Raw genomic sequence first — 23,103 nt, forward strand, 5'->3', positions numbered from 1 at the left:
GGGGTGGTTGGGGGCGGAGGCAGAACTGAGTTCTGAATATGGCTTTTTTTTTTTGTATACTGTAGGCAGTGGTCACATTTCATTCTTTTTCCATGTGAGTATCCTGTTATTGCAGCACCATTTGTTGAATTTGTTTGCTTTTTGGGAAGTACGTGGGCTAGGAATCAAACCTGGGTCTCCCACATGGCTGGCAAGAATTCTACCATGGAACTACCTTTGCACCCCCTGAATATGACTTTTGATTGGAGAATTTAGAGGCAGCTGGGTCCCAGCTCTATATTTCTGTTTTGGGCCACTCCAGTCACTGTTGAAACCCTGCCATAATAGGGGCAAAGGAAGTGGAGGGTTAAAGTTGTAGCACTTTCTTAGGGCTGCAGGGAACAGTTTGCTGAAAACCACCATCTGCTGAGCAGACTAGGAAAGTACAGCTCCAGGGAACCATCAAAAAGAATTTTTGGGTATTTCCTGACCCTTGCTCCAGGGCTTGTTGGAACTAGTCTGTGGCCCCTTTGTGGGAACCTCACCCTGTTCTGGGTGGGAAATGCTGACTGGGAAAGTCCTCTCTGGGGTGACCCTCCTCCCAAAATTTGCCCTCCAGGCAAAAGCAGCTAGAGGCACCTAAAGGAGAGTAGAAATAATAATAATAATAAAAAAAACAATAGAATACGTGAGACCTGGATTCAATTTTCAGCCCATGCATGCCACCCCCACTCTCTCCTCCAAAAAAACAGTTGAGAAAAAAGGAAAACAGTCAAAATAGATAAAGATTCCCAGAGAAGGAACAGAGGAAAGGAAGCTTTCTCCTGGGGGTGAAACAATTGCACAAACAGTGCAACATAAAAACTGTACTGCATACCCAGGGCAACAATCATATGAAGAACTGAATAAATTTGATTGAACCCAGGCAATTCTTAAAGTCTAGAATAAGTTGAATCAAGTGTCAAATAAGAGCCTTAACAAAAAGCAAATCAACAATAAACACCTAGTAAGAGAGAGAAATCAACATTCAGAGTAAAATCATCAGCATAATTAGATGCAGAGACATCAGCAAAAACCTACAAGCTGTACTAAGAAAGAAGAAGATATGGTCCAGTCAAAGGGGCAAATTAAAACTTCAGAGAGACAAAGAATTTGTAGCAACTAATCAAAGATGTTTGAACAAATCTCCTAAATCAATTCAAAGAGATGAAGGAAATATGGCTTAAGAGAAAAAGGATATTAAGAAAACACCTACTGAGCATAAAGGAGAATCTGCCAAGTGTGAAAAGAAACATAACAGAACTTACGAGAATGAAAGGCACAATAAAACAGATTAAAAATACACTAAGGCAAACAACAGCAGATGTGAACATGAAGAAGAAAGAATCAATGAACTAGAAAACAGAACTGAAATCTTACAGGAAGAAGAACATATATAAAAAAGAATGTATAAATTGAGCAGCGTCTCAGGGAATTCAATCAATTGAATCAATAGCATGATGAGTACAAACATACACAACATGGGTATCCCAGAAGGAGAAGAGAAGGGAAAAGGGGCAGAAAGATTATCTGAGGAAATAATGGCTGATTATTCCCCAATTCTTATGAAAGACATTAATATACCTGTCTGAGAAACATAACATACTCCCAACAGAATAAATCCTCACAGACTTACTCCAAGACACATACTAATCAATGTTAAATGCCAAAATTCAAGAGAAAATTTTGAAAGCAGCAAGAGAAAAGTGAATCATCAAATACAAGGGATGCTTAGTAAGATTAAGTTCTGATTTCTCAGCAGAAACTAGGGAGGCCAGAAGGTAATGTAGTATAAAATATTTATAGTACTGAAAGAGAAACACTGTCAGACAAGAATTTTTTATCTAGTGAAACTGTCCTTCAAAAATGAGATGATAAGTGAAGGAAACCTGACACAAGTAATATATATTGTATGATTACATTTATAAAAAATGTAAATATAAATAAATCTATAGAAACAGAATTAGATTAGTGGTTATGTAGGGTGGGAAAGGATAGAGATTGAGAGGTGACTGCTAGGGAGTATGGGGTTTTTCTTTTTGGAGTAATGAAAATACTCTAAAATTGATTATGATGATGAATGTATAACTTTGCAGTTCTGTTCAAAGCCACTGACTGGGCCTCTTGCCTCCCTCACCTTTGTTTTTGTGAGAGTTCTTGCGTGTCTTTTTACATGTGGACCTAATAAATTTTCTATCTGCTTACTTTATATAAAAAAAACATAAAAGGCACTGATTGTACACTTTGGATGGACTGTATGGTATGTGAATATACTTCCATAAAACTGCTTAAAAAAAAGTTGTTAGCAGTTTTTGAATACTTATGTTTTAGACATGGTAGTAATTCAGAAGTTCTTTCCAAATTTAAAACAATCTGACCAGAAACATACCATCATTCTCATTTTATAGATAAGGAAACTGAGGCTCAGAAGAAACTTGCAAAGAAATTTTCCTAAGTTTGTACAACCAATAACAGAGACTTGAATTCTAATCTGAATGAATTTTACTCTATACCCCTTCTATTATGTAACATTGCCTCACCCACAAAGCAAAAACATAGACATCCCAAGACCAACTTTAAATGACTAGTAAAGTGCCTGCTTTGCTACTCTTCTCAAAAGCAAGGATACATGCAAATTAACAGAGTATTACAGAATATTAACTTCTGTTTTAAGCAGAAGTTGAATATATTTCCATCTCCTGCAGAATTTCAGTTAATATCTTTTCTGTATACTGATCATCCTAGGCATCTCCTTACCCATGATCATTGTTATTACCATTGCTTCTATCTGGGAATATCTTCCCCCAGACTTACCAGGTAACATTCTCCTCCATTCCATTTGCTCCCAAGCAAATATAGAGGACTTTCAGTGAAGTTTTTAAAAGGTCTTCTAAATGTTAGCTGCCTTCTGATATTCTCATTGTAAAAATTGTTACTAATTTCTCCAAAGGAGAAAAAAATAAAATAAACATAGATCTAATAAAAATGGTGTACAATACTCTGCCTGATTTTTGATGAAACATGAATGGCAATTATGTTGGACTCATCTTAAATATTGTCCCTAAGAGTGTCTGAATGCCCCATCCTAAGATTCTTTAGTTAGGAGAGGAATTTACCTACCCTCTATTCAGTACCTTCCCCATCTCTCAATCAGATAAACAGTGCAGGTCCTGTTAGTAGGAGGAACAGGTGGGTAGTCAAGTTTTCTAAGACTCGAGTAAGAATCCTTTATATTTAGAAGAAACTCCAGATAGGTGGGTAGTCAAGTTTTCTAAGACTCGAGTAAGAATCCTTTATATTTAGAAGAAACTCCAGATTGGTAACTCCATTTTCAATGTCCCACTGTCATTATGCAGGAAAAGTAAATTTAGATCATTCTACATCATACAATATAAAGTACTTTCTTCTATTTGGTAAAGAATCTTAAAAAAAAAATCACAATCAAACCTCTCATGCAATACAGTATAACGATTAAGACTTGGCTCTAGAGTCAGACAGTTATTGCCACTATTATGTTTAATAAACATGAAAACACTGCTCAGCTTTTCTAGGCCTCAGTTTCTTCAGCTGTAAAAGAGACATAACAGAATCTACTTAACATATTTATTGCAGTAAGCAGTTAATCCACATGAATTTCTTAACAGAAAGCATGGTACCTAAGAACATCCAATTAATGCTAGCTGCTATAATTATTGTTTTTGCTATTATACAGCAAAAGAAAATTTAAACAAATTTAATTTTTCTATAATTAACACTTCCAGTACTAACCGTGATTCCATGCCACTATCATAAGAACGTCCTCTTCTTGAATGCTCATAGTCTGACCTGCTATAATCAAAGTAATCTCTATCCCGGGGGGATCTTTCTTGTTCTGCGTATCTAACATATAAATAAGAAAACTAAAATTATGAGTTGGAAACAATTGTGCTATAAATCTTTAACTTAAGAAAGTCATATATTGCTAAGTTTAAAGCAATCCTATGACTGAACGATATCTTGTTAAACTGTTTTTAATAAACAGCTCACTTTGCACACTCATTTATTCAGTCAGGACTACAAAAGCTTTCAGCTTGTGTACAACACAGCAACTCCTAGAATTCCCTTCAACTTGTTTTTCTGATTCATATTTTCATCAGAAGACATATAGTTGGTTATTATATATAGCTAGCATGAAAAAGGCTATACCCTATAAATAACTCCTCTTGTTTAGTTTGCTGATTTTATCAAAACACTGTACAAATAGACCAATGTGGTCAACTTCCATAAAAACCAGTTAACTCTATCCTGAAAGACTATATTTCATGAAACTGCATTAATTGGACAACAGTGAGAATGGATTGAAATTACTGGCATTCAAAGATGAACAACAAAATATTTATTTGAATTTTAAAAGTAAAAAAAATTGGAACCTTTGGTTAAATACATACATATATATGTGCATAACAACTCAATAAACCAGATAAATCTGCAATTTATCTATATACAAACACAACACAGATATACAGATGCATTTTTTTAGAACACAATGTGGACAATTGGAGAAATGCAGTTAGTAGCACTGAACAATGGCAGTTAACTTGATGGTCATAAAGCAAAACTTTCTAAAGATATTGAACAGAATGGAAAAAGACGTAAGTATATAGGGAATAAGGAAGAGATTAGAAACATGAACAACAGTTTAAAGGATGCTTCCCCCTTGATAAACTATTTTTAATGACCATAGCTTACTATACATAGCTTACTTACTGAAGTCCCGAAATGAATGCATGATATACACGAACAGTAAAATCTATGGATCTTTGATCTTAACATAGTTATGACAAAATGATAAAATGATTACAAATATATTTTGTCAACTAAAGAGCTGTGTAAATATAAAGGACAGAAGTAACAGAAGCAATACTTCTAAACAATGTAACTTCAGCTGTTCTCCATTTTTAAATATTTATATATATTTTTCCTTTTTGTTAATATTGGAGATATTAAAAATTATTCTTTCACCTAAAACAATTATATAAAATTAGGAATTATTTATTAGACATTCCTAGAACAGTCATTCAAAGCCAGTTTCTCCTAAAGCCCACTTAAACAATATTGGTTATGAAACCATCAAAAAGTTGTTCATCTTAAAATAAGGAACTAAGAGCTTACTTCTTAAATTTATTATAAAAGATTTTTAATTGCATTCAAAACACAAAATTGTTTACCTGTCTTCTGGAGAGGAGGTCCTTTGATAAGAATTATAGTTTTCTCTTCCATCATAACCAGAAGAATGCTTTCAAAGGGGGGGCAGGAAAGGGGGCATTTAAAAAATTATTTGTAATGCTAAAAAACATATAGACAATAAAATACTTATCTGAGAAAATTGGAAGTACTTCAGAAATTGTTTCAAAACATTTTTTTAAATTATAAGAATAATACATGTTACCTAAGGAGATTATTGTGATAAAATAAAATTTTCATGCTGTCCAAGGTAAATGCTTATGGCAGATACCTATTTCCATGATGGATGAAATGTTTTTCTAATCAAGACAACAACACAATACAACAAGGCAGAAGTTAATTTTCAAAATTAAATGCCACTTTATATTTTATTCCACTATAATATGTTATAAATTCATAGCACACCATTTTTTATTAAGGGCTTCTATTGGTGAAAAAGACCAAGACTAAGAGTCAGATGTTTTCTGGGAAGAGCTCACATTTGTAGATATGCTCAAGTTTTAAAATATTGCACTTATTACATCATATTTCCTCTTTTTATGAAACTTTACATTAACAGTACAGGTCACTAAACCAGGATTAAAACAAATAACTAGAGAAACTGATTCTATATTAAAGAGAATATTTATAAAAATGCATTTTTGTTTTTACCAAACATTATCTGAGTATCAGTCGATACGTTTAGCATTATGTTAGGAACTAGGGATCTAAAAAATGATACCTGAGCTAAAGGTCCTATGGTAAATTCTTTGAAAAGTAACATACCAACAAATAAATAACTTCAATGTAACACAACAGAGAAGTAAACAGTACAGTTTAAAAACATATTCTAACTGAAAAATCCAAATACGTCAAACAAACCAAAATATTTAAGAGGTAAATTTTTATATAACTGGTTAATATTCATACTTATGAGATTTCTTTGGTTCTTTTGTAACAACTAAACAATTTTAATTAATAATCGTAAGAAATAAAAATAGTATGCTTGTTAAAATGCCTTAATCTTGAAATCTAAGACCAAAAAAAAAATTATTCTACATAAGAATGTGAATAATCCCCAACTTTCTATGATTTTATAACTATTTAACAATCATTTTGAGTCTAACATTATTAGAAGTAAACAGTCAAAACAGTATTATTAACTATTGAATTTTTGAATAATATACATTAATACACATATATACACATTAATACAAATAGGTCTACTAACCTATATAAGTGAATACGCATGTAATCAAAAGTTATCATTTAAAGTAGCTACAGTTTGGCTGTTCTTTTATACTAAATAACCCCATCTTAAAACCCTGTTTCTAATGTGTATAAGAAAGTTTTAAAAAAATCATTTTACTTAGCAACACATGAAGGAAAATTGTTCAATACGCATGAATGAAAGCTTCATTAAAAATTGAAGATCAAGATCCTAAGTCAAATATGGAACATAAAATTTACTCAACTTAATGGTAACATGGAATATACATTTTGACCATTTATTATAAGACACAGCACTTCCTGTGTAGACACTCTGAAGGATTCGAAAAAAAGAACAGTTAAGGAACTTATGATACTTATGATGTTGTAGGGGGAGACATGGTTATAAAGATTCCAAAAACTAAACGACTCAGATTATGTGCTCCCAGAAGAGAGACAGGGAGACAGAAAGAAAGAGGGAAGGAAGGAGAGAAGAATAATAAAGCTGTATCGTCAACCTTTTCTTTTTAAAGCACTGACATTGTTTTGATTACATTAGAGAGAAGGCCTCAATTCTGTGCCTTTTTAACACATCTTCACAACATCTGTTGTGAGCAAGAGGGAGAAACCAAAAATATTGTGGTTGTGAATCAGAAAGGTTTTGTTAATATGATCAAGTAACAAATGACTGGCACTGATACTAAGTACTAACAGGATATCTTGTGCAGGGGAGGGTCACTGTGGCATAGGGTACTGAGGGTTAACAGTAAGTAAATGGGTCCTGAACTGGGTTTTGATGAATGACTAAGATTTCATGAAGTTTTAAAATCATTTTGGGGTGTGATCCAAATAATAACTTGAATCTCTCGATTTCCTTTATCCAATTATAGAATCTAAATCAGTACAGTAGCTGAAAATAATATATAGTCAAAATTTAAATTAAATTCTCTAAATAGCTTATTAAGCAAAACAAATATAGTTTCGTATGTACAGTACCTTATGACCATACATAGGTAGTAACAGAAAGAACAGCATGAGGAGGTTAGTGGAGCAGGTAAAAAATCTCTGACAGCAAGAGAAGGGACACAATGGAATAGACAGAAAGCTTGCTTCTAGTTAGCTAAGACAGCAACAGTGAGGCTCTAAGGAAAAATAGATAATTCTCAATCGAAGCCTCATGAACCTCACAGATGTGTCAAAGAACAATAGGAGAAGATGTGAGAGTTACCAAAGGTCAGAATGGGGCCCAACTCAGCTAGTAGACTTGCTTGTGGAAAGACGGAGGCAGGCTGACTGAACACAAGCCCTCTTGGAAGGGGAAATACCACAAAAGAGGTAAGTGGAATCCGTAGCACTGGGGTGGAGGAGGGGTGGGCATTGCAAATTTTTTTTTGCATGGGTAGGCACCAGTTTCAATTTTTAATAGGAAAAAGTATAAAGCCTATTTAAAAAGCAGCAATTTGAAAAGAGACCTGAAGAAAATGGGTTTGGCCATGCAGGTCTTTGGGGGAATGGCATGCCAGACATAAGGAACCGCAAAGACAAAGGCCCTAAGGCAGGAACATGCCTTGCACGTTCAAGGGTATAATAAAAATGCCAGATAGCTGGAGCAGATAAGGAGAAAGGGAAATTAGCAGATGAGGTCAGAAGAGTACCAAGAATCAGTGACTCTATTTACTTCCAAAACTCTTTCTCTGCCTGCAAGTAGATTTAGATGAAGAGTAAACCAGTCCACTTTCTTTTCTTTTCAACTATAAGGATCTACAAGCCAGCCCTATCCCTCTTCTCTTTCACATCACTTCCTAGGTCTTGGAATCTATAAAGGGAAAGGTGTATTTTTATTTAATTATAAATATAGCCTCACTTCCTTTCCTCTTACCTACCTCTGCTTCTCTAAACTTATCTTTAAAAGAGAACCTGTAGACCATGAGCTCTTTGACACAGGCACCAGGTAGAAGGCCTGCTGCATGGTAAGTGCTCAGTAAACTGAACTGATAGACTTGTAGATTAAAGTAGGCTCTGCTGCCTTGTTTCTAACCTCTATGAAATGCAAGGAGACCCCTCCAGCCTGCCTGCATATCTCCATTGGCAGAGGGCTCACTGTCTCCAAAGCTAGCCTCAGCAATCAGTAAATACTTTCATCTATTGTTCTTCAATCTGCTTCTTTAGGAATTGTACTCTTTGGTCCAATGCCACATAAACATTTAACTTTTTAAGGTCCCAGTAGGGTCCTTGTGTGAGACACTGGGATTTGGAACCCTGACTCTTAATTCAGCCATGTTAGATGAGATTTAGGCTGATACCTGTTACAAAAGAGAGGAACATTTAGTCTTTCTCAGGATCCTCTTCCTTCTCCTCATAGACTATAGTTCTCTGGGTTTCCTTCTTGTGACCCATATGACCTATACAATTTCTCTTTTCCATGGCCAAGTCTAGTACTTAACACTCTACTATACAATATAATTTACTTATGTGTCAAGTTTGTAGTTTATTTTCTATCTCTCCCAACTAGAATGCAAACTCCACGACAGTAAGAATGTTTGTTTGCTGTTTTTCCCAAGAGCTATTAGATTTCAGTATTTGTTGAATAAATGAATGTAAAATGTCTAAAATAAAGAACAGCATAAAGAGCTCATCTATGTGCATATGAAATATGCAAGAAGAGGTTCACACTGTGACAGGTATGTGGGAACTAAGAACAACCAAGGAAGGAGATACTTGTCTTCCATTTCATCGTCATTCAGGACAGTATGCTTTCTGAAGAGAAGAATGGTGGAATTCCCCACACTCTTTGTTATTTATTTTTCTTTTGCCTGTGTTCACCCACAAATACTTTCTTGATTCATGCGGGCACTATTGTGTGCATTAACATGCAGACACATTGTCTCAATTGTCCTCCTGCACATTATTATTCCCATCTGGCCAAGTATCTACATTTGAAACTGTGTAAGCTAGATGTAGGGATGATGTTACTCTATGTTTATATAATTAGGACACAACTACTGGTTTTTGTTTAAAGGATAGGTAAATAACTGTAAGTTTGTCTATTATAAAATTTCAAACACTTACTTTTGTATGTGCCACACTACTTTTCATTTTGTTGCCAGTTGACCCAATGAGTCAAATACTTTTTAAGCTGCTGCAAACGGCAAGTACCCAATGGGCTGAATTTCTCGACAATTTACTCTTTCTGTCTGTAAATATCACCTATAAAATAGGTCAAAGAAAGCTTTGTTTACCCTGATAAAATGTGAATGAAATGAAAACACATTATATCAACACAATGACATTTGACCACCTCATATTTCTTAATCAATAAGCACAGATACAAGCAACGGTGAAATTTAAAAAAACCAATAAATCTTAAAACAGTTCCACATAATGTTTATCTAACACATATTACTAGAAAAGAAACTATAAGCAAGAGAGCAAATAATAACAAGGGTTTACTGAACAGGATAAAACATGTTACCGTAATGACCAAAAAGAACAAAAGTTATTTAAAAATAGATGTCCAATACTCAAAACCTTCTCAGTGACTATAACTGTATCATAAAATACTATCTTGATATTATAAAAATAAGTGAACTAAAGAAAAAATTTTATAAGCATAACTACATAAAGTGAGTACAAAATAACCGATGTTTCTGTATAAACTAAGTATGAAATATCCGATATTCTTGCAGTAATGATCATTCAGAGACAAATGCATATTATTTGGAAATATAAGGTGCTAAACCAATTATGACTCAGTGTGATTTATTAAAGGCACAAGACTTCAAACATACACACATTTGAGGATTTAGTATTTGGTTCAATCATCAATGTCAAATGTTAAACTATCTTTCAATATCCATCTTTTAAGTGAATTTTAGTAATTTTTACAAAATGCTGAATCGATAGTTATATTTACATTGAACTGCTATTCAAGTATTTTACTGGAATTACATAAATGGCTTATGGTGTAAGGTACACAAAGCACAAAAATAAAATGAAATAGAATAAAAGAAAAGATCTAGAGAATATGGGGAAAGAAATGTGTTTAGTTCTAAAATAAGTGAATACGATTAGGAAAAAAATTTTAATCTGGGTGCTAGAAGGGCATTACAGATTACCCAATTTCTTCTTTTCAAAGATGAGAACACAGAAGTCAGTTAAGTCATCCCAATGTTCTAAATTATGATTCCAGTAGGAGGCAAAACCATACTAGAAACCTAGCTTAAGGACACAAAATTAAGTGTTCTTTTCACTAGATCATAGGTTAGATACGTAATAACAAACAGTTTGACATTCTATAAAACAATAAAGAGCTACTGTAGAACAGCTATCATTTTAATGCAAATGGAAATATACACAAACACTGAGTCAAGAAAACTTCTATTATAATGGTTAACATGGAAACAAAATTAGTAAAAACACCTACATGAAATTCTTTATAAACTTAATCTACAAAACATAACTGCAATTTAAAGCATACCACTGCTTATGCACTTGTAGCTGATGTTAAATAGACCAATGTACTTAACATAATGAGCCCATGGGAAGCCTGGTTCTTCAATTAGATACTATTGTATCTTGCTTAGCCTTGTTGTGGACTGGCAAGTTGGTCCTCACCCTAATCCTAATAGTAATATAACATCCTAGTCTGTCTAGGACCCTTATCATGTCCACAATTATGAATTACTGTTTGAAGAGGACAGAGTTTGAGGCAACCTCAGCTGCTGGAAAGTGAAGAATTCCAGTGGAAAGAGCTAGAGAAGGGGAATCTCACATTCTGGTTAAAAACTCTCCTCAAAACTCTGACTACCCTTGGACCAACTCATGTGGCAAGACAGACTTCTCCTTAAGGAAATAATTAATGAATTAAAATTTGAGCTGCTACTCAAGAGACAGAGTTTGTAATTGAAGTCTGATCAAGTTAATCATTAAAATAAAAGGAAAAGAAGGCAACAACACTCCAGGGAGGGATGTAACAGAATTCAGAGTATCTATAACATAATAGCACAAGGTCCAGGATAAAACTAAAAATAACTCATCAGAAAAATGTGACCCAATCTTAAAAGAAAAGACAATCAGTGAAATAAAAACTGAGATGATCATGATGCTGGAATTAGTATGTTAGGTTTTTAAAGTAGTTATTAAAACTAAATTCAAAGACGCACACGATCAAAATCCAATGAACAACAATGCAGATGTGGACTGATCACATTTCCAGAAACGGTCCATCCTTCAGTAACTGATAAAATGAAAAATGGACCTGATGGCAGCTATGAGAAAACTGATAATTGAAACAAAATTTTAAAATGGATTCCCCTAACTTGCAAAATACATAAATTGCACCAGTCTAAGTCATCATGTACATCATGTATTATCTAAGTTCAAATTTTTATTTCTGTTTTTTTAAGATACATCTGTTCCAAAGACCACAAAATGACCTCTGCATGGACTCAGGGTATTTTAACGATATGACCACTGTCTGAATTCTCAAGTTTAAGAATTCTGCCCAATCTTTGCAAACTTTTAAAAGTATATTTCCCTAATTCACCTTTATGAGATACTGCACAATTTCCCATAGTGTGCTTTCTCCCTTGCTGCAGCAAATTAATATACTTAACTCTGACAACAGATATGTTATAGGTGATCCTTGGTTGACAGGCTTTAATATATAAGCCAAATGACCCACTTTGTCCACTGTCACAGAATAAGAGACTTGAGATATAACAAATGTATAATGTACAGACCTTGTTTAATGAATCAGTTATTTGAATAATCTGCCCTACTCTAGAAAGTGATTCACTGATATTGTCTACCCAGCCTCCCCTCTAATATGGGGGTGGGCTGAGGTTCTTATCTCTACCTAGTGGACAAAATAATGGAAGAGAACACTTTCTAATCTAATTAGACTGCGAACTTTCTGGCAATTATTTATCGTATATCATGGTAGAAAATTGAGAATAGGGTGGGATTTTAAAATTCAGAATTATTTAAAATCTCACAGCTACATATTTCGTATGCCAGAGAAAGTATTTTAGCACACACCTAAAATAAGACTCATTTCAAAATCACCTGTTACCTAAATATTATGCCCAAGTTAATAATGAAGGAGATACTCTAAATTCTAATGCTGAAGATAAACAAAATTTTTAATTGAATTTTCCTCAGTTATATAACATTTAGTCTGCTGATGCAAAACAATTTTAAAATAATTTGGTGCTGAGTGTCCCAAGAGTAGCAATGTACAATGGTGAAGTAGGTGAACCATCACTGTTCAAAGGTCAGCAAATGGGGACTGTCAATGTATACATTAGCTCTGCAACAAAATAACTTACTAGCTATAATAAAAGATTCTATAGTACCTTACAGTGATGTTCCTGAGAAAAATCCAGAGATTTGTTAATTAACTACATTTCCTGTTTCAAGAAGTCAGAAATGTGTAATTTAGACTGGGATAACAATAACAAAAATAATAACAAATGATTACAGCCAAAAAGACACTATGCTAGGTACTTCATTGATATTTATGCAATTCTCATTATCACCCTGCTTGGTGATTTTTTTTTTGGCCTTATTTTGTAATGGGAGAACTGAAATGCAGAGTCAAAGCAATATGTCTAAGCCTACACAGCTAGTAAATAATAGAGCTAAAATTTAAAGCCAAGTTTTTCTGATGCCAAAACCATCTAAAATTCACTCTGAGTGAAAATGTCCACATTAATAAACTGATGCTAAATTGGTCAAGTATAAAATATAAAAAGGTACAACATCTATTTGAGTAAGTTTTCCTATACTAAAGTGACCCATTCTTCAGAGCTTCAGATTTCAAAAACTATAATGTTAATATAATGAAGCTCTACATCTTTTCAGACATGGATAAGAATAACTATAAGGATTTCTTTATTACTTAACATACCCAAAACTTGTGACCAAACAGTATATGAGGAAATAAAATCACTTGACTATTGTGCAAAATTTAGCATTTTCCCTTGTTCTTCCTTTTGGATCATAAGCCCCCTTCCTCTTCCCAATCTACTTACTAATTTAAAAAGGAAAAAAAAGCCTAAGCCATAGATATTGATGCATACACACCAAGACCAAGTGGGGTTTATACCAAGAATGCAAAGGTGGTTCAACACAAGAAAATCAATCAATGTAATACTGCACATTAACAAGTGAAAAGGGAAAAAATCACATGATATTATGACTGATGCTGAAAAAGCATTCAACAAAATTCAACATCCTTTTCTGAGAAGAACACTTCAAAAGGTAGAAATCAAAGGTAACTTCTTTAATACGATAAAGGGCATATATGAAAAACCCACAGCCAGCATCGTACTCAATGGTGTGAAACTGAAAGCCTTCCTCCTAAGACTGAAGAGACAAGGATGCTCTCTGTCACCACTATTACTCAACAATGCACTAGAAGTTCTAGCTAGAGCAATCAGGCAGAAAAAAGAAATTAAAGGCACCCAAATTGGAAAGGAAGCAGTAAAACTTTCATTATATGCAGATGACATGAAAATCCTGAGAAATATACGACACAGCTTCTTAAGCTAATATACAAATTCAGCAAACTGGCAGGATACAAGATTCATGTGCAAAAAGAAGTAATGTTTCTATATACAAGCAATGACCTAACTGAGGAGACAATTAAGTAAAAAAATACACTCAAAATAGCAATTAAAAGACTAAAATACCTAGGAATACACTCAGGGATGTAAAGGACCTGTACACAAAAAATTATATAACATTGCTAAAAGAAATCACAGAACATAAAAATAGGTGGAAAAATATTTCCTGCTCATGGACAGGAAGGTTAAATATAGATAAGATGAAAATTCTACTCAAATTGAGCTATAGATTCAATGCAATACCAATCAAAAGTCCAACAACCTACTCTGAAGACTTGGAAAAGCTAGTTATCAAATTCATTTGGAAGGGAAAGAAACCTCAAAAAGCTAAAAATATCGTAAAAAAGAAGAATGAAGGGGGAGGATTAACATTTCCTGACTTTAAAGCTTATTATAAAGACACAGTGGTCAAAACAGCATGGCACAAAGATAGAATTCACCAATGGAATTGAATCAAGAGCGTGGAAACAGAACACCAAATCCATGGTCATCTGATTTTTGACAAGGCCTCCAAATCCACTGAACTGGGACAAAATAGTCTTTTGAATAAAAGAACATGGGAGAACTGGATATAACAGGCAAAAGAATGAAAGAGGACCCTTACTTTACTCCTATACAAAAATTAACTCAAAGTGGATCAAAGACCTAAATATAAGAACCAGTACCATAAAACTCCTAAAATATAGGGAAACATCTTCAAGACCTAGTAACAGGAGGTAGTTTACAAACTTTAGATTCAAAGTACGAGCAACGAAATAAAAAATAGATGAACAGGAACTCCTCAAATTCAAATGATTTGTGCCTCAAAAGACACAGTCAAAAAGATGAATAGGAGAAAATATTTGGAAATCACGTATTGGAAAAAGTTTAGATATCCTGCATATATAAAGAAATCATACAACTCAACAACAGAAGAGCAAATAACCCAATTATAAACTGGACAGAAAATATGAATAGACCCTTTTCTGAAGAGCAAATATAGATGGCTAAAAAGCACATGAAAAGATGCTCAATCGTAAGGGAAATGCATATCAAGACTACAATGAGTTACCACCTCACACCTGTAAAATTGGCTGCTATTAAACAGCAAAGTAAAATGTTGGAGAGGAGGAAGAGAAATTGGGACACATACATTGCAGGTGGGAATGTATAATGGTACAACCACTGTGGAAGACAGGTGATTCCTTAGAAAACTAAATGTTGAGTTGCCCTATGACCCAGAAATATTACTACTCAGTATATATCCAGAAGAGCTGAAAGAAATGACACAAACAGATATTTGCACACCAATGTTCATAGCAGCATTATTCACAATTACCAAAAGATGGACAAAATCCAAGTGCCCATCAACTGATACACTGGATAAACAAAATGTAGCATATACATACAATGGAATATTATGCAGCAGTTAAGACAAGATGATGTCCTGAAGCATGACAACATGGATGAACCTTCAGGACATAATGTTGAGTGAAATAAGCCAGACACAAAAGATAGATACCGTATGATTTTCCTTTTAAGACCTTGGTAAAGGTCAACAAAATATAGGAGATCAAGAGATACCTGGAAGCTAGAAATGGGTGCACGGTTAGCTAATGAGGCTGAATTTAAATGTAAGGAAATGGATAGAAGTGAAGGCAGTTCATAAGTGGGTCTGTAAGTGATATTGCCATATTGAAGGTGAACATAATTGAAAGGGCTTGTATAAAGGCACATACCCCAGTGACTGACACTACAAATATAAATAAGTTCTTGCATAAACTATTTCAAAGGTATAAGTCTTCTACAAAGACTAAATAATATCGGGGTATGGGGGAAAACTACTACTGAATGCTATGGGCTGTGTATAACAGGAATACATCAACAGTAATACAGCAATACCAGGGGTAAATAATTGGGGGGTAAGGACGAGAGTTAAAGGAAGGTTTGGATTTTCTGTTTGGTGAGGGTGTATTTATTGGTTACTTTTCTCTGGGGAAAATGAAAACTGTCTAAAATTGAGAATATTGACATTGGACATTATACAAGATGCCTAATGGATGGAGGTGGCTGGAGGATACACCGACTGAGAAGAAAGGCAAACTGTGGTACATATATATATATATAATCGAATATTGTGCTGCTACAGAAAGGGATGAAGCTGTGAGGCATGCAATGTTGTGAGTGAACATATGGGACATTATGTAATGTAAAATAAGCCAGAAACAAAAGAGCAAATATGGTACGGTGTGTCATTTAGAAAATATTTACAAGAAAACTGGAGCCTAGATAGTAAACTCTTAAAGCAGTCACATTTAGTCTGGAGCTGTAATTTGTTATTTCTAGATTTTGAGAGGCTGTGCTATATAAATATATATATAAATAAATATGTATATATAACCCTGTATTTCCCTGGAACTTTGGGTACCCGTATGAAACCTAAGACTCAGAGTAGGAGTTCTGCAGATCTGAAAGTCAGCATTGCCAAATACGACAACTGTTAAAGAAACTGAAAAAGAGATGAGACATCAATTAGCGATAAGAACGAAGCCAATCGGATTAGGACTAAGGTAAATCAGAATACAGGGGTAAGGAGGACATTGTCTATATTTTAGAACTTCATCTACTGTATGAAACCAAAGTAGAGACGTTTATTTTGCCCAAAATCTAAATTTTCTACAGTATATAATCTAACTCAACCCATCTGGGCAGATCATTCAAACAGCTCAAACACATGGAACCCAGAATGGGAATGAGGGCTTGTAATTCTGCACAGCTTAATGTAATGTCCAGATATATTTCAGAGTATTTAGGCAGATAATTAAGAAGTATTGGGAAAACAAAAAAAGCATTGGCAAAGTCTCCTGAGGGATGGGAGAAAAAGTATGGAACTATTAAGTTTTATCACTGGGGAATCCCCTGATACTGTCTCGAGTATTAGGGACTCCCAAGCCTAAAGGCCAAGCCCTTGATCTTGAGGCTTGCTCTTGTGAAGCTTGTTTCTTTGGCCAAGAAGCTTAGCCTATCTACAGTTATGCCTAAAAATTACTTTCAAAGGACCTCTTTTGTCTCTCAGATGTGGCTCTCTCTCTTTAAATCTAACTCTGCAGGTAAAAATATTACCATCTCCCATACGTGGGAAATGGCATCCAGCAGTGAAAAGTCTTCCTGGCAACATGGGATATGACTCCCAAGGATGAGCGTGGCCCTAGCACTGAGGGAGCGATAATGCCTTCCTGACAAAAGGGGGAAAATAATTTTAATAAATATGGTATTGGTGGCTGAGAGAGTTCAAATAGAGTTGAGAGGCTACTCTAACACAAGCTTCAGCTAGATACTGCTATTTATCATGATCTGCCAAACCCCAACCAAAACCATTCCTGCCAACCCTAAAGAACACCTAGGGCATTATATGAGATTATACAAAGGTTCCATGCACTATGATTACTTTACAGAAACCTCCAACTTTCAGATGGGTTCCTAGGCCAAAAAAGGTCCTGAAGGAGGGGCTAGTCTCTCCATAACATCAACTAGTTTCAGAAACTATCCCATATTATCGATAGCCTTTTCTAACATGAAAAAATTAGAATGGGCATAGCCCAAACACTACTAAAGATTGGGAGAAAGATCAAAGAAGAAGATAGAGTTATAACAGAGAAGTTAGGATTTTACAAATGAGTATGACTGCTTAGTCATTATATTAATTTTTTTTTTTTAGTCTCCAGTGTTTTGGAGCAGTTAGAAGGAAAAGCCTAAAATTGTGGAACTGTAATTCATTCTAACCTCTGAAATCTGTTCTATAACTATTGTGATGTGCTTTGAAATTTATTCCTTAATTGTACATGTGTTATTTTTCACAGTAAAAACAAATAAATAAATAAAACCCTTTGATGGATCTCTGACTCTGCGGGCAACAAAGATACCCCCAATTTTGGAAGATCTTAAGATCGTAAGACTCAGAAGAGTTAAAAAAAAAATGGCAGAACCTAAAAGGTCTTGTCATTTTAATGAATCCAGTAATACCAACACCCACACAAAAAACTACCCATTATAAATTTGAAGGAGGCATTATCTCATATTAACGTCATATATTATGAAGCCAGTCCATTTCAGTCTATAGTTAAGTTCCAAAGAAATGAAAGAGTAAGTGATATGATCATTTGGATATATTAAGTTTTTTTTTAAATTTATTTTGTTAATGCATAGGAAGATCACCTAACGTGCACCTTTCCAAGAGAATGCAGGCTCTACAAGAACAGGAATTTGTCTACATTAGTTTGTTTCAAAATTCTTTTCAGCTATTTCTTGATTTACAGCATGGATTTCCACTCAAATTAGTTTTTTAAAAAAATTCTAAATGTTAAACTCCACTGATTCATTTAAAACTAAATTATGGGGGTAAAATAAAAAAATTAAAAAAATAAATAAATCATGGGGGCAGCACAAAGGTGGCTCAGTGGCAGAATTCTAGCCTGCCATGCCAGAGACCCAGGTTCAATTTCTGGAGCTGTGCATGTAATAAATAAATAAATAAATAAATAAACAAATTATGGCAAATAAAAAATAAAAATAAATTATGGCATTTATCGGGTAAATTCCCTTTATCGTTTCCCCCCTCTGGTTCCACTTTCTCTTTCCTTACACAGCTGGGTTCTGTTTTGCTTTTTTTTCATAGATGAGTTGCACATAGTGTCTCCAGTTCTTAACTTCCCATTAACTGTTCTTATCCACCAGAATTTGGTTTTCCACTCCCACTGCTCCACAGTATTTATCAAGATTACAAAATGTCCACTTTGTTGCTAAATCCAAGAGCCATTTCCTTTTATCTTACACTGCTCTAGCATTCAGTACTGTTAACTCTCTTCCTTCTTGAAGTTCTCATTTCTCTTGAGTTATAAAGATACCATGTTCACCTAGTTTTCCTCCTGTCTCTCTTTCTTTGTCTACCCCTTTAATATTTACCATCCCTTAAGAGCTCAATCTTTGGTCAAGAATTTTTGCTTTGTTCATCACTGTATTTATAACATAAAAGGTTCCCAATGTATATTTGTTAAATGAATAAATGAATAATCCTTTGTTACTCTGTATTTCCCTGGAATTTCATCTTCACCCCCAAATCTTCAACTAACATATATGAGAATGACTTTATCTCTAGCCCAATCTCTACAGAGTTCCAAATCCTTATGTCCAACTGTCTACTGGAAACCTCCATGTAAATCTCCTAAAGCCTCTCCAAACTTAAGTTCACATTGTAACTCATCTTTCCTTCCTCCCTACCTCAAACCAGTTCTTTGCCTAAGACATTATCCATAAAGCTTTACACATGGCAATTTTCTCTTTCTCATTCCCGGTCATCAAATCCTGTGGATTCTACCTCCTCAATTTATAGGAAAATATCTGCTCCTATTTTTCCCCAGTCTTAATGTCACTGTATACAGAAGGTTGGAAGAAGGTTCCATTTAGGGAAGATCTCATAATGGGACAGTCTTAAAGAAAATAACTTGGAGATGCTTGGCCTAAATTAAGACATTTATGAAGTAGTCCCTAGACACACAGCACTACATTCCATTATAGAGTCTCCTGTCACCACTTATCTATCCTGGTCTAGAATAAAGTTGTCCTGATAAACCAATTCAGGGAAGGACTCAAGGTAACTTTTTCACTGGTAGTGCTGAGCTTTAATTCTGGTCCATTAATGCGTTAGGCTCAAAGTCAGGTTAAATATGAGTCTACTAATAGGCTTTCCCTCCCATTAGCTAACCCATTTTTTAATTACAGATTTCTATGTCCCCAGACCAAGGCAGCCCACACCTTATGTTTGGTTATCTGTTCACTAGGAAGGACCTGTTAATATCTAGCTTGGCCACAAACAGCAAAGGCTTTCTTTAATCCATCGCTGTTTTCTTCTGATGACATGATTCATGTACTATTTTTTTTTGAAGCAAATGCTTTGAAAAGTTTGCACTTTGTTGCAGACAATGAAATGTCTATTCCAAAGTCCACTTGAGAAATATAAATATTGAGATAAAGTTTAGTAAGTCGAGAAGTTTTGTGAATGAATATGCCAGAGATCTCACTGTTCCATCATCCTCTGTATTAACCATCACACCTTCTCATGCTAGGATTCTCAGACTTAAACAGAAAAGTAGGGAAATGCAACAGGGAGCCTTCAAAGTCATCAGTAGGATCCGCTGTATTAGCAATTACATTATTATTAGCAATAAATCTTTCTTAGACTAAGTCTAGACCAGCCACAACTCACACCAAGTTAGGGATACACCAGGTAGCACAAAATTTAGTCTAAATCAAAGTGGGCAACGAACAGACATAATATTCAAGGTAAGGCATAAGTCATTATGAATACTCCATGATGCCACTGTGTCCTCTCTCAGGTGGTCTCAGGTACAAGCCATTTATTTATAGATCACTTAGCAAAGTATGATCATCTGAATGGAGAAATAATTGCTAACAATTCAGCACTCGGGAAAACTGGCAGAGGTAGGAAAGCCGTTAGGAAAGATAAGTTTGGTAGTCTGGGAAGTATCTGCACTTCAGAAGTGGTTGGAGCTGAACTAACCTAAAGGAGGTGGTGAACAGGGACACACTAATGGAGATAAACTGGGCTGGCCAAGGATCAAATACTTTTGCGCAAGGAGTGCTACAAATCTGGTTGGGGGTGGAGGGGGCGGGGTGGCAAAACATCAAAACTGCAAAATACACAGGTGATCTCTAAGGGATGTGGTTCAATTAACTGGCATGAAACTACCTGGACAGTGTGTTAAAAAACAGATTGATAGGTCTCTATTGTCTGCAGTTCCAGATTCAGCAGGACAGGAGTGATTTGTACTGCAAACAAGATTCAAGGAGATATCGATGCTGCTAGTACAGAAGATTACACTTCCAAAACAGTATTAGATCAAGATTCTTGACCTCTGATAGGAAAAAAAGTATAGGTAAGGCCGAGTCTCAGAACTCCAGCCAAATGGGTTTGAGAAAGTTTCCATAAAAAGTGGTATGGGCACTTAAAAGTGTAAGGGTAATTCAGAACCAAGGAACAAGAACTGAAACACAGCAAGAACCCATCAACTGAAGTAGTAATAACAACGTAATAATAGCTACCACTACACACCAGGCACTGTGCTTAGTGCCTCATACACATTATATTTTCTTTCATCCTTAAAACAACCCAGTGAGGCATATACTACTATAACCCACATTTTTTTAGATGAGAAAGTTGATATTAGAAATGTTAGATAACTTGCTCCAGGTGACAGATCTAAAAGACACCCAGCCAAGGCTGGAATCTGGCTTATACAACATTCAGCATCAACACAGTAGGTATCTCCTCATACATATATACCCTGCAACAAAGACATACACTTGCTGTAGTCAAACCACCCTTTTAATGCCAATTCGTAATCTGCTTTTCTGTAGTAGAATAATAATTAACGTTAACTTCTGAGTTCACCGGTCATCCCCAAACAATGAAGTCTAAATATAGATTAGGAAGGGGAAGGCTAACTGGTCTTCTGAAGACCAAGTTTGTTTATCTATCTTCTATTCCTTTTCTTTGAGTACCTAAATATGCAAAGAGAATTTTTAATGCACTTTCAATTACCAATTTTTACATATGGAATAGCCTTTCTCTGTATCTTTCCTTCTCCATTTACCTCAAAGAATTGCTGTGAGGAGTAAGTGACGGTAAAACGGTTACTGCAGTTAGATTCAGTGAAATTAACTATTAAATTACCATTATATGCAAGTGTGTTGTAGGATCCGTAGCTCTGAAGAGCGGTGAAGATTGCAGACCCAAGTTTGAGAGTTATCATCTTACTAGAGATAGTTCAAGTACTCGGAGGATGAAGGATGACAGAAGCGGACACACAACGAGGAAGTAAAGTTCCCAGCCTAAACACTGAAAAGCATCAGTATTTGCGGGGCAAGGCAAGGAAAAGGAAACTAATAAGATTTTCAGAGGCAATGACAGTGACAATGAGCTGGAATGAGGCAGAAAAGTGGAACTCCGACCACCTATAATCAGCTGTTTACTAATTCCACCCCCATGGCTCCGGAACCCGGGCTCTAGGAAAGGGGGCCTTGGGGCTCCCAATCGACTAGAGAGTCTCTAAGCGACCCGCGTCCAAATCACACCGCACAAGAAGGGCAAACCACCGATTGCAGTGGATTGCAGGAAAAAAAAAAAGGGCAGAGACACAGCCCAAAAAATCCTCACAAGGAAGCCAGGTCCGTTCGCACAAGTTGGGAGGCCGCGAACTCCCCACAGGCCCTCTCAACTAGCTCGGACTCCTCGATGCGATCTGAGCTCACACCCCCACCTCGCAGGCCGGCGCGCGGCGGGGGAAGTACGCGCGCCAGCTTACTGCCCACAAGCGAACCAGAGGCTCCGCACCCACTCTTGAGCCTTTTAACTTCCCCCCCAACCCGACGAGCTACCCATATTCCCGCTGTCTATGGCGCGTCCACCGAGTTTGATAATTACCTGGAGCTCCACCGCGCCGCCATCACACCGGATATACGTCACTTCCCTTTCCCTGGCGCCAGCAGTAAAAGGAAGGCGGAATATGATATATTTAAATGTATGCGGTTAGCTTTGATATGTTATACTATTAGTTTATTTTAAATACCATTTTGTAATACCAGTCGATCTGGCCACACTTTCCTCTTACCCGGCGACAAAAGGGAAATTGATACAAACTACAAAGTCCGGCATCCATCGCCTGTGCTGGCGGAAATGACGTAAGCCTTTTTTTTTTTTTTAAAGCTGAAGGAGCCACACACTACGACGGAAATAGATCCCTGGAACTCCCTGCAAGACAGCTCCATGGAAATTTGGTAGACATTTAGGGGTTAGCAGAATTTACTTCAAAAGTATTACTCTGCAGCTGGCAAAAAATAGTCCTTAACAATCATTTTCTGTGAAACTCTTAAGAGCAGACAATTTTTTCAAGAGTTCTCAATCTAATTTGACCAAGTGCCTATTAATCAAAGTGCCTACCAAGTGCCAATATTTCAAGCCCCAGTGAATGGAAAAATATAGGACCATAAT

General features: G+C 35.5%; 1 protein-coding gene across 1 annotated transcript in view; it reads right to left on the reverse strand.

Annotated features, from left to right (window-relative positions):
• CWC22 (CWC22 spliceosome associated protein) overlaps positions 1-22,506 on the reverse strand; it is a 66,388-nt gene extending 43,882 nt beyond the window's left edge. Inside the window, exons 1-4 of the mRNA XM_077154355.1 lie at positions 21,787-22,506; positions 9,499-9,636; positions 5,226-5,293; positions 3,787-3,897 (exon numbers count right to left, since the gene is read on the reverse strand). Coding sequence (XP_077010470.1) covers positions 3,787-3,897; positions 5,226-5,293; positions 9,499-9,525 — 206 coding nt within the window. The 5' untranslated portion in view covers positions 9,526-9,636; positions 21,787-22,506. The remainder of the gene's footprint in view (positions 1-3,786; positions 3,898-5,225; positions 5,294-9,498; positions 9,637-21,786) is intronic.
• Positions 22,507-23,103: the final 597 nt, after the last annotated feature.

The sequence above is a fragment of the Tamandua tetradactyla genome, chromosome 3 (assembly GCF_023851605.1).
Source record: "Tamandua tetradactyla isolate mTamTet1 chromosome 3, mTamTet1.pri, whole genome shotgun sequence".
In the NCBI taxonomy this organism is placed as follows: domain Eukaryota; kingdom Metazoa; phylum Chordata; class Mammalia; order Pilosa; family Myrmecophagidae; genus Tamandua; species Tamandua tetradactyla.